General features: G+C 32.2%; 1 protein-coding gene across 50 annotated transcripts in view; it reads left to right on the plus strand.

Annotated features, from left to right (window-relative positions):
- The window catches only part of LOC143202289 (basement membrane-specific heparan sulfate proteoglycan core protein), a 698,200-nt gene that overhangs the window by 447,314 nt on the left and 237,257 nt on the right, over nucleotides 1-13,629 (plus strand). For 3 of the 50 annotated variants that reach the window (XM_076413709.1, XM_076413711.1, XM_076413712.1), the window contains exon 2: nucleotides 2,974-3,211. The exons of the other annotated variants lie outside the window; for them this stretch is intronic. In XM_076413709.1, the coding sequence (XP_076269824.1) occupies nucleotides 3,145-3,211 (67 nt within the window). In that variant the 5' untranslated portion in view covers nucleotides 2,974-3,144. The remainder of the gene's footprint in view (nucleotides 1-2,973; nucleotides 3,212-13,629) is intronic. 50 annotated transcript variants of the gene reach the window in all.

Here is a 13,629-nt window from a genome sequence, read left to right on the forward strand (position 1 = left end):
GTACTTTTAGTATAAGTTGTATTCAGAGTAAACATTTCTATAAAATATTATATTTAGAATGACTCAGACTTGTTTTGGATTTGTTTTATTTTCGAATCCGAATGTTGGCATTATTCCAATGTATCAATCTTAATAATTAATATTCTAGCCAATATTTATATTTGTTCGGTAATAAAGAGGATTGTTGTTTTGTGTTTCGCGTACTAGAAAACGAGAGTTTAAATTTTCCGTGAGGTGTATCATAAATATTTATAGAGCACTAGTGAATTTCTTAGTATATATCTCGAGCGGAGGATTTAATAAAAAATAGTTATGTTATCCATTTCATCAATAATCGAGCGACATAAATTAGAAATAAATATCAGAGTTCAATGCGGTCAAATAGGAGAAAGGAAAAATTCATAACGTCTGGAAAATCATCCTAAAATAGAGTGGGTTTCGAGCTTTCTTTAAATTTCGGGTATATCGAATATTATACAGCGAAATATTCACAGCTGCGTTATTAATGTCCTTCATATTCAAAACAAGGCAATTAATTGTTCTATGTTTTTAAATTGTTCTAATTATTAATATGATTCTGACCTTTACAAATTTTAATTTCTGACACTGAATAGTTATTCATTCAATTGATGTTTTGTTCAATGAATTTATTCATCTTGTTTTGAAACATGCTGATCAGCGATTCATGATGCAGTAATCACTTTAGATTTGATAATTTTTTTTAAATGTATACAGATATTAAACATTTACATTCTGTACCAAAATAATCATATTTGGTTTAAATAATTTGGTACGAAATAAACATTTATTATAATATTTCCAACCTCTCCAGTATATGAAACAACTTATTTTAATAAATTATTAATTAAAGAAGTATTCTTTTGTCTAATTTAGAAAAAAAAACGATTTTTTATATTTTAAAACTCTTTCGGAGATATGATCTAAGATAATTGTGCAAAATTTAAATTATTTTCAGAGAAATGGCTGTTTTAATACATAGGTTAAAAAGTCCCAGGCGTAAGAAAGAAAACGTGTTTTTTTTTCTTCAAAATTGACTTTATTCATCAAGGTAATCTACATCAAAAGGCACACAGTTATTCCAGCACTGCTCTAACATTACAAAATCACCTCATTTGGACGTCCAGTGCGTTCTGCATCATCGGTGTCTCTACAACCATGTTTAAAGTCAGCAAACCAAATTTTTATTCTTGCTTCTGATGGAGCATAATCGTTATAATACATTTGATGCCGTTGCTTAGCTTGAACGGTATTTTTTTCCATCAAGAATCAACGTAAAATTAAAACACGAAATTGTTTTTGACCCATTGTTTTGCAAATAACAAAAGTAGTGTCTCTCTTATGAGTAGAATATCATGAAATTTTAATAGCTTTCTTTTGAAGGTTAGTACGAACTAAAATAATACCTATTCAAGAATATGATCCGAAGAGGTTTTTTCAAAATTTAAATTATTTTTGGAGATATAACGGATTTAATGAAGCGGTATCTAAAAATGAAATTTTTGAAGGGTGTTTCTCAAAACTGCTTTTTGCGAGACGATTGACATCTCAAGCGGCAAGTTCTACTTAACCGATTTTCTTCTAATTTGGCATAAGCCTTCTCTATACATATTTCTATCGTATCAAAGTAAAATTATAATAATTTTTTTGACTAGCCGAAATTTAGTGAAAAACTATTTAACTTGTCTATACTAGATAAACTGAAACTGTGGTCTTATGGGTCCCACACGATGATAAGAAGGGAAATCATAAGTGTATACTTAATTTGAACTTTCATATCTCTCATTAAAATTTGTAGATGTTTGCTCATTTTTGAAAATTTAATTTAAAATTTTTAATTAATTTTAATTAATGTATTTGTTTTTTTTTAAATAGAAAATATGTTGTAAGCTAGATTTTAATTAAATAGAGAACATTATTGTTTTATTGAATCATAATTAGATATGATGTCTTGTACTTTAGTCTTTTATCGAAATTTTCATCTAAATCAATATTGCTACCATCTCTTGTATAGGAATATAGCCTTCAAACTTTGATTTTATTTTTATATATTGTTCAATGCATCACGTTAGACAAAAAGCAAAACACATTAGAACCAAAATAAAACAACTATACTGGTTAGTCGGAAGATACTCCCAACTTGATCTAAAATCAAAGAGGTTGATCTATAATACAATTATAAAGCCAATTTGGACCTATGGGGTGCAAATATGGGGTTGCACTAAATATGCAAATCAGTTAGTCATACAGCGCTGTCAAAACAAGATTCTTCGATTGATTACCAATGCCTATCGCTATGTAACCAATGAAGAACTGCACAATGACCTGGAAATCAAATGGATTTGCGAAGTTGTGCAGGATTTCGCCTTGAAACACGAAAGAACATTACTAAATCATTCTAACGTGGAAGCAATACAACTGCTGGACAGCGCACATGATGTCAGGAGACTGAAACGAACAAAACCATACGAACTTGTGTGAACATTTAGTGTGTATTATTAGTGTAAACTATAGCTATAAGTTAATAATTAATAAATAATTATAATTTTATAATTGAGGAATACATACTGATGTATTTTCTCGTACTCGTCTTGCTTGTTAATTAATCCAATCACATAGGAAAAGTAGTAATAAATTAATTGTAATAATAATAATTAAGATTATACTAAGCGTATCTAATAAAGATGTTATAAAAAAAATATATTGTTCAATACCTGATTTATTGTTAAACGTAAAAAGAGGAAAAAATTGGTGTAACTCAATCATTTATCAAATAAAAGGTTTCATTAATTAAACCTGATACAATTGTTAAACATCGAATTGAGGATGTAGTACAAGTTACTCGGGAGTTAATTAACTAGTCTTCGATATTAGCAAGTTCATAAAGCTTCGTAAGGACCTCTTTGTGCATGGTTTCGTCACCAAAATCAACACAACCTTGTTCTCTCCCAACAGAGTTTAATATAATATGTTGCGTCCACTGCTGATTTGATTCATCAGTGCATTTGACGGCCAGTTACATCGCCGCCCGCTACCTCGCCCCTCCCTCGCTCCAGCGGGGGGGTTGATAACGTCGCTCTCCAGCGTCCTTACAGCGACACGCACCGGAACCTAACCACGACAAACATGAAGTTTCTCGGTTCGAAGACGGCCCTGATTTGTGTCGTCCTGATGACAGCGCTTCACACTGCAGGTAACTAGATTTCGAGATTAATTTTAAGTTTTGACTGTCGCCGCGATGGCTTGGGCGCACTTGTTCAGGCGTCGCGACGCCCTGGCCTGCGTGGAAATTAGGACCGGGATTTGATGGGGATTTGTCAACAGTTTAATTGGCTTAATGATGCCGAGAATTTCATAAATTCAGTTGGTTGGGGGAGTTTCTTTTGTCAATTATCGCGTTTAAACTTAAGAGCAAGGCTTGATTTTGTCGGATAAATTGGAATCGGATTTATTTGTTTTAATTTAATATCAGATAGTTGCTGGATTTTTTTATTTATATGGTGAAATAGCTGATCTGATGAACTTCGTTGCCCCTAACGATGTGTTATTTATTAACAGAACTAAATTTATGTTTCTATGGAAGTAATACAGTGAATATACAATAAATATTAAGTTCAGTACTTTATTAAGATAATAACACAAAAATATATAAATGTAATTTAATAAACTATATAGATCGGAAGAGAATTACTCTTCATAGAAACAACTTGTGTTATATGACATTGTTGTTTATTTATCAGGCATAAGAATAAATAGAGGGGATGGTTTGCCGACACGTGAACATGTCATTTAACAGGTCAATTGAAAAGTCACCGGCTTACCATAGGAAAACATATTTGTTTGGCAAAATAATTTTTTTATTCAACATAATTGGCTTCAAGGGTGATACATTGATTAGAGCGACTCTCCAACTTTTCGACACCATTTTTGTAGTACCATTTGACCTTTGCTTCAAAATAGGCATCAGTTTCGACGAAAATTTCTTCCCAGCGAATATTCTTCTAAAATCTGAGAACAGGAAATCACCACTCTGGGCCAGATCTGAAGAATACGGTGGAGGAGGAAGCAATTTGAAGCCCAATTTCTTTATTTTTGCCATCGTTCTCACTGACTTCTGACACGGTGCATTGTCTTGGTGAAGCAGCTCTTTTTCTTCAAATGTGGCCGTTTTCGGAGATTTCGTCCTTCAAACGGTCCTATAACGCTATGTAATAGTCGCTGTTGATGGTCCTTCCTTTTTCAAGGAAGTCAATGAAAATTATTCCATGCGCATCCCAAAATACAGACGCCATAACCTTGCTAGCCGACTGTTGTGTTTTCCCACGCTTTGGAGCGGGTTCATTGTGTGCAGTCCGCTCGGATGACTGTCGATTGGACTTCGGAATGAAATGATGGACCCATGTTTCATCTGTTGTCACATATAGATGCAAAAACTCGGGTTTATTACGTTTAATCATCTTCAAACAGTGCTCCGAATCATCAACTCGTCGTTGTTTTTGGTCAAAAGTGAGCTCACGCGACACCCACTTTGCAAATAGCTTTCTCATACCCAATTATTCGTCAGTTGTTGTCTTGTTTGATATCTTGTTGTCTTGATAGTTGATATCTTTACGAGTGTCTGCCATTTCATTCAATTTCAAGTTACGGTCATTCAAAATAATTTTGTGTATTTTTAAAATGTTTTCGTCGGTAACAACGTCTTTTGGGCGTCCACTGCGTTCATCGTCTTCGATGCTTATTTCACCACGTTTAAACTTAGTATACCAATCGTTGATGGCAATGTCCGAAAATTCGGCATCAAGCCAATTTTTTGCTTCAACTGTATTTTTCCCTTCAAAAAGCAATATTTTACCAATACGCGAAATTCGTTTTTATCCACTTTTTCACAATAACAAAAGTTGTTTCCCTCGAAATGCTATAATACACAAACTAATGATTCGACAGCTGTCAAATTTATACACGCATCTTTTGAGGTTTTGAGGCTAGAAAACATATGGATTTAATTCTAGTAACACCATCTATGTGTCAGGCCGGGGATTATTCAATTGACCTGTTAAAACAACGCTTAGAAAGAAGATTTGATAATTTTTTTATACTCTCACCTGAAATAAATAAAATGATAATATAATAACTGATATAATAAGTACTGAATAAGCTGGACTGGATGATCTATTCTATTTACATAACCTTACACTTGACTGTATTTATTTTAAAATTTATATTTTTATTTTAAATACACGACTTGAAAGTATTTTGTATTTCGTATTTTGAATACATGCGAGATAGTATTTTATAATTTGTATTTTAATTAAAGCAAAGTATGTATTTTGTCCATCTCTGGATGGCGTAGTTGACTGGTTGTTTTCGAATTCATTCAAATTAAGCGGATAATAAACTGATTTATAAATACTTATTTACATTTGTATTCTTATACCAAATTAATGAATAAGGAAAAACAAATGAAAAATTCTTACTGAAACCTTCACCCAAAATGGAAATATATTATAATATGTAAACAATTTAATTGCCGCTATTATTCGAGTTATAAAAATGCTGTATTAATTAATGCCTATTATCTTGGTTGTCTCATTATTAATTCAGTTGTATTTTCGTGAGAATTGTCTGTTATAAAATGTTATATAATAGAATTCGTGAACAGGTGGACCATATTCAATCGAGAGTTGATTGGGTCGATCGACTAAAATAATATTTTATATGGCGAATTTATTACCAAACATATTAGCGGTATAAATTATTCATATCGCGTAAAAATACATTTTAACCGATCCATTTTATAAATAAACTCGCAAAACGAAAATAAACTTTGAAAATATTCGACCGGTTTTAAAATAATAGGTTAATTGTTATTAATAAATGTGGTTTTTATATTTGTATAGAATTGCTATCTGTATAATACGGGGAAAGTGATTTCCTCAGTGGCTAAGAAATCGTGGATTAATTTTTACCTAACGTTGGGAACTATCGACTGAAAACAATCAAAACAGTCGATAGTCAAAAAAATAGCGAAAATTTGTAATTACTATTTTCAGTCGAATTCACGGTTCGACGGTTTTTTTTCAATCGTGATGTCAGACGAAGATGTAAGAGTTCTTGTCTGTATAAATTAGGAGATAGGAAAGGACGGAGATAATTGCTTGGAGCAGTTAATTTTAGAGGTGTTTATATTTTCCAAGGGTAGTATAAGCGAGACAGAGATGTATATATATTCATTCACCTGATATCTTTAAAAAACAAAAGGAAAAAAGTATTACTAATTTCTATTGACATGTAACAAATAATATCATTTTAAATGAAGTAGGATTACTTTTATACTGAATGTTCTGTGGATTGGTAAAAAGGAATGGAATAATAACACCATAAATGTTTTTTTGCCGCAATTGCTATTTTTAAATAACAATATAATAAATTTAAATAGTAAAATAAAACTTAAACAAAACCTAAAAACTGAAGATGTTCAATAACCATAAAAACAAAATAAAATGTATTGTCATTTTATGGACATACCAAAAATCCAATGGGTTTTTTAAACGCACAATAAATGGCAATTCCAAATACCGCTTAATCTGTAAAGTTGCTGCAGTACACGGAGTAATTACTTCTTTCATTCTAGCCATTTTTTTATCAAAATATCTTCAGATATCAATACATTCTGGATCAGTAGTTGTGTTTGAATTTCTAGTTATGGAACTATATTAGTATTTTTTTGAAGTGAGAATAGAACACACCTCTTGTGATAAATTTTTGTATCGCCTCAGCATTATTTGCAAAACCAAATCCTGATATTTTAAATCTAGGATCTAAAAATGTGGATTTCCCGCATATCGCGTTCATATCTAATGTTGCCAGTCTTTTATTGATGACATCTAATATATAATTTTGTAATTATTCCCCATTCTCTTGTTAAAATCGTGGATTTGATGGAATGTTGCAGTCCTCTTATTAACGGTATAATTAAATACATCGTGGGATACCTTTCACCAGATAATCCGGTGGTCATTATTTCAATGGGCTTTAAAAGTTAAACACATTCTGTTAAGATAGTCCATTCGTCAACAAATAAAAACTGTCGAACCAACAATAGCGACTGAAACAATCGATAGTTAAAAGTATCCAATTACTAAACAGTCGATAGTCGATTTCAGTCGATTCTTCGCAACACTATTTTTAAGCATTGTTTAAAATTCATTTTCACTTTTGTTAGATCGCACGTGTTATCACAACATCTAAATATAGTTTTATTGTGGTCATTTGTTGAACAGATCCACTTCGTAGATGTTATTAGCTCGAGCGTAGCAGGGAGTGTTTGCTGCATTAGTTAATACCACATTCTTAATATATTGTGTCACTATATTCTTGTTTCTTCCTGAAATATCAATCAGAATTATGATACCCCACAATGTGTGTTTTGTGAATCAAGTCTCCATGCTTAACTTAATTAAATATTTGTAAGTCGATATATATATATATATATATATATACTATATATATATATATATATATATATATACTATATACTATATACTTTTTCTAGATATTCTGAATTTCCCTGATAATGTGGAAGCATATTAATAAGTTTGGTAATAGTTGCCTGCATATATTTTGATCATTGATATCAATTAAACCAACTATTAAACAGCCTAACATCAATCCGATGGTTTTGATATTTCCCTAAATAAAACAACAGTTTCCATTTTAGTGCCATTGAGTTATTCAGTACATACAGGAAGACTCTAATCATGGAATTCATTACTTTTATTATTTCGTTTGATAAAATCTGATGCCAAAGCCTATTAAACAATTTTGTGAACTTATAGTAATGTTTCTTCATCATATGTAAATCATCAGAGTTGGTTTTAATGATTTAAACGTGATTATTTTGAAATCAGTGATATGGGATGGTGTGGCGGTCTGAAAAATTTAAAGACAATGGATTTTAAAACTGGTTCGGCTAAAACTCACCTTCAAATATCCAAGATCATTCAAATTGCGTAGCAAATGATAGATAACTAGAGATAGACATTTACATATGGCGAGAGAGATCAAGACGGAGGTAACTATTCACAGTTTCATTCCTTTCAGGCAAAATAAAATGGTTCAATGTGAAGTGCAAAAATCATGCTATTTTGAATGGCGTATAGTAAAATCAACATGGTGTACTATATTACTATCTGCTAAGATTTTATGAAACGGTTTATGCTGACTGCTGGCTGATGTTTATCGGCACCACGTGAATTAATTCAAGGACGTATTATTGCAAAAAGTACCAGTAGTAGTTAGTAACAGTCAGTAAAATCATCATATTGCATAACAACGCTATGTCACGTATTGCAAAAGTTTTGAGGGATATAGCTGCAATGAAAGCTTCTGTTGCAGTTAGTCCTACAATCAGTTTGTATCTCATTGCAACAAGTCAGCTCTTGCTCAAACTGTAAAAATATAAAAGAATAAAAGAGGAAATATATGAATATCTACAAAGTGAAGGCAAGAATAAAGAAAGACCCAAATACGTAGAGAATGAGGAGTTACAGAGTACATTAACATCCAAAAAATATAGACAGCATCAAACAACGAAAACGACAAAATAAAAATCAGTAAAAATTACAAGGACACTAGGGCGACGTACACTTAAACCCACGGCATAAAATAAAAATTATGTATAAATAAAACTATTAAAAAGTTAAATTAACAGATATCTTAGTCGTGAACAAAGGGAGAGATAAAAATGGTATAACAGCTACTTACACAATAAATGGCAAAATAAATAAAACAAATTATAATACTGAAAGCCTACTTAAGCAGCCAATTTTCGCTGACAATGGTGATATTAAAAGTATATTTGAAATATAACTAGAATTGGTAATTTTCGGGACACACACTTCTAATATCAGGTAATAATAAAATATGATGATACTGGCAGTTAATATTACTGGCTGCTAATAGTAGGGGGTAATGAATTGTGCTGTTGGATTATAGTACCGAAAAATAATTGTACCGACAAGTAGTAGTAGTAATGACGGAATAACCATGACGCTAGAGAACAATCTTAGTTCATAGTAATCAATAACGATGACGGAAAATTATAGCAGGCCATAGTAATAGAGTATATATAACATATAATAACGATAATTGATAGCAATGATAAGCATAGTAGGATGAAGTATGACATGTGCACGCAGTACTAAAGGAAGGTGACAGGCGTCGTACCAGCTTTACTATGAACCCTAATGGACATGAAGTACGATCAAGAGACGGAGACAGGCAGAATTCCTGCCACTAGGCTAGTAGGGCTCGTTAGGATATAGCCAAAATCTGAAATAAATAAATAAACAATACTTACTCTTACGATACTCTCTTTTGTGTACTCACTTTTCCTGACTCCGACTACGATGAACAGGCAATACGCACACGAAACAAGCTCGATACACTGCGTTTTAAGAAAAAAATATCGAAGAAATATAATCAAATAAAACTCACAAATCATTTCACAGAGTAAACTCAACACAAGAGAACAAATAAACCAACATAGCAAGGAATTAATGGACGATGATAATAAGCATAAGGAAAATGATAAATGATACGAAATTAATATGTAGATGGACGAGAGAGTTTACATAAGAGACAATCAACGACAAAAGGGCATGGAGAAAAGTATGTGACAAGAAATAAAATAAAACCCAACACTGACCCACTCTAAAGGATATACAAAACTGATGAAAAATATTTTTGCTTCAATACATACTATAAACACCATATGTTTAATTGTTTGTGACTTGTCCAACTATACATTTTTATGTAGGAATTGTAAGGAAGAATGATTTCCATCGTAACAGTTTCAGATTTGCCATTTGTTTATGATAAAGAAGATGAAACAAAAAAGAATCAATAACAAAAGAATGATGAGGAAGGTGGGTCAACAATTTTTTTATCAATCTCTTAGAAATTCATTTGTTTATGATTTTCGTTGATACGATATAAATATACTGACAAGTATAAGATTGTTTCAGTATGTCATCTGCTGTACAAACGTATAATCTAAATCTTATTCTAAGGACTATTCTAACTTATTCTAGAGATTATTATATCCTACTCTGAATGTATATTAATCAGTTCGTATAGTATTTTGCGTTTGATCCTACGCACTGTACTGTTATCACGCACCTTTAACTGTTTGGTATAGGGATGCACCAATAAGCTTTCAGAGTATTTTGCATTAACACTTTGGAATCACACTTGTTATGGGTTCTAGATATCGCGCTGAATTATATTGTTGGAGACGTAATATGGGGCATCGACGATGGCTCGCAAAACTTTATTCTGGAACCTGTGAAGGATAGCTATGTCAACAAACAAAATAGAACCTAAGACTGATCCATTGTAAAGGATCTACAAAACTGATGAAAAATATTTTTGATGTTTCTTGATTTAATAAATAATATAAACTCCGTATTTATAATAGTTTCTGACTTATGTGACATCAACAACAAGGAATTGTAAGAGAGAATGGCTTCCATCGTAACAATTCCGCATTTGCCTTTTGTTTATGATAGCTCGATTTTTATCGTCAACGCTCATAAAATGTGAAAGATAAACGATTGGTTTTGACTGCACACATATGCTGAATAATCGTACGGCTGTATGGCCGTACGGCACGCATCGTTTAGATCTTGGAACGAACATTAAACGATCGCGAGCCGGATCGAGTTGTCGACTAGTCAGTCAGCCGTTTGCCAGGATCGAATGCCGGCTCGATTGTTTCCATATGTCGATTTGCATTTATGGCCGATGTATCGTTATGAATTTTAACTGTACTTGAACTTACGCCACCATTTATCCTTATCATTGGCGTCACGGACTAATAGTGCGCATTCCGTGGAGCTGGCGGTAGGGTTCCGATTGTGAACAGGCCGATTTACATTCGGGCCCGTCTCTAGACCGAGGTCGCCGCTGGAATATCAAGAGACACGATCGTAAACTGCTTTTAGATTCTTTTTCTGGAGTAACATACTTTACGAGGGACTGGTGCAAATATTGACGTATTAGCCAAATGTCATTCGTCGTGGAGTCGTCAGACAAATAAACAAGGATCTGTATGGTAGGATAAAGTATATGCAAATAAGTCAGTCAATACAGTTTTAAGTTAGTATATAAATTTTGTGTTGCATCGTCTTTTGACTCACAATTTTTTTCTTTAAAAATTAATTTATTTAGGAACTGAATGTGATAATGAACGTGATGAACGATATTCGCGAATATCATTCACGAATATTTGGGTATGAGAAAGCTCTGTGCAAAGTGGGTGCCGCACGAGCTCACTTTTGATCAAATCAACGACGGGTTGATGATTTGGAGCAGTATTTGAAGATGATCAAGCGTAATAAACCCGAGTTTTGTGCGCCGATATGTGATAATGGATGAAACATGGGTCCATCATTTCACTCCGAAGCCCAACTGACAGTCATCCGAGTGGACTGCAAACGATGAACCCGCTCCAAACCATGGGATAGCGCAACAGTCGGCTGGCAAGGTTGTGGCGTTTGAATTTTGGGATGCGCACGAAATAATTCTAAGAGAAGGACCATCAACAGCGACTATTACATAGCGTTATTGGGCCGTTTGAAGGACGAAATCGCTGAAAAACGGCCGCATTTGAAGAAAAAGAAAGTGCTACTTTACCAAGACAATTCACAATGAAGAGGTGATCGCTGCAACTGAAGCCTATTGTGAAGAAAAGGACAACTCGTACTACAAAAATACTAGGTGGTTCTTTGTCATTGACATCAAAATCCCCACTTCTAGATCGTTAAAACCAAAACCGGCAATTAGGATAAAATGGAACAGAATCGCCGTACGCTTCAGTAGCAGGTGCCAACGAAAGTAGTATATGTCGAATATCATCATATATCATTCAGTATATATATATATATATATATATATATATATATATATATATATATATATATATATATATATATATATATATATATATATATATATACTGAATAATTATACAGAAAATGTCAAAAGCCTCTTGTTTGATTGATTCTTTAACAGTTCTTTACATTGTTAGAGAATGTTATTCATAGAGTAGAAGATGAACACTACATATCTTCTACCTTAATATTGTATCTGTTGATTATTTCCAAAGTTGTTAGGTTTAAAAGAGAAATATAACATTTTTTATCAAGACAATGTATACTCCTTACATTCAGCTAAAAAAACATAACAAAAACCAGTGAATTAAAATTTGAATTATCTGACGAAGAGTATACTTATTTCCATAAAGGAGAAAGTCTATTGAAATTAAAGGAGTTCTTAGTGAATGTCTGAACTTATTGATTATAAAAACTAGTATTTAATGAAACAAAGCATACCTTAAATTCGTCCTAAAAATCTTCGAGGGTTAATTGACCTAACATCTCTAAGGTTTTTTACTACCAAAAGAAGAATCTTGAATTCAACAGTCAGATCAATGAATCTGTTGTGAAAGAGAAGTAAGAGAGTTTGATAAATTTTGAAAGCTTGGAAGGATTTTCTTTTCAAATAAAAATCCTGGATTTCTACTTCCAAATTCAAGCAGGTGCTGTATAAGAGGACCAATAAAGTAAATGAAGTATTTGTGCCTTTTATAAGAGGATATGCTCTGTGTCATTATAAGACAATTTAAAATAAGGAACCACTGTAAAATATCTACAAATTTTAACAACTCAATATTCATAACAAACTAATTATTTAAACAAACTAATTTTTGAAGACCATAATTATAAGAAATCGTGTGAGCTTAGAGTGAGAATAGAAGAAACTTAAAAAAATGTTATTATATGCATTTGTTAAAAAAACAACCACATAACGAACATAAATTAGAGTTTACCTCAGGCTAGAAATTATTCGGTAAATGTGTTATTGAGCAAAACCATAAAAGATGAGCTTTAACAGGTTGGCAATAACTTTCTATGGATTACTCACTGCCTCTCGTTCAACGCGTAATAATAACGCTCGAGCTGTGAACCTCGAAATTATCAGGATTTATCCCATTTCTATAATCTTTTAATGCAAATATCACCGCTGTTCTTGCAATTCTAATAATATATCGTAATATTATTACGATTATTGAGCGAATTAGTTGATAAATAAATTCAAAATTAATTAAATATTAGAAATCATATACAAATATAAAAAAAATCTTTAGAGATTCTTCTTCAAATTATCTTATTGAACTTGATATCGAATATTGAAATTGTTTATTTAAACGTATCTGCAATATATAACATCGTATAAAGTATAAACAGTTTTAAATAAATAGTCTCGAGACTTAAAGCACTCTGCTATTTCTGGCGACGTCGGTACCGCCAAAGTCCAATTAAGATTTATTTATCCTTTACGTTTTGGTTTGGTTAAATTGATTTATTACTTCTTGACTTATCCGAAATAACTCCACTCTAAATGATCAACTCTTTGAAATAATAAAGAAACGTTTCAGACAAAAAATTATTATTATGTTTATGCCGTCGGAACTTTTATCTCCTATTAGCGTTCGTAAAGAAAATCCTTGAAGGTCTCTGGTTCGAAACCTGTACATTCTTAAAGAGGATG

This window comes from Rhynchophorus ferrugineus, unplaced genomic scaffold (assembly GCF_030347505.1).
Source record: "Rhynchophorus ferrugineus isolate W39M unplaced genomic scaffold, kcgeb_rfMv2 rfM9, whole genome shotgun sequence".
Lineage (NCBI taxonomy): Eukaryota > Metazoa > Arthropoda > Insecta > Coleoptera > Curculionidae > Rhynchophorus > Rhynchophorus ferrugineus.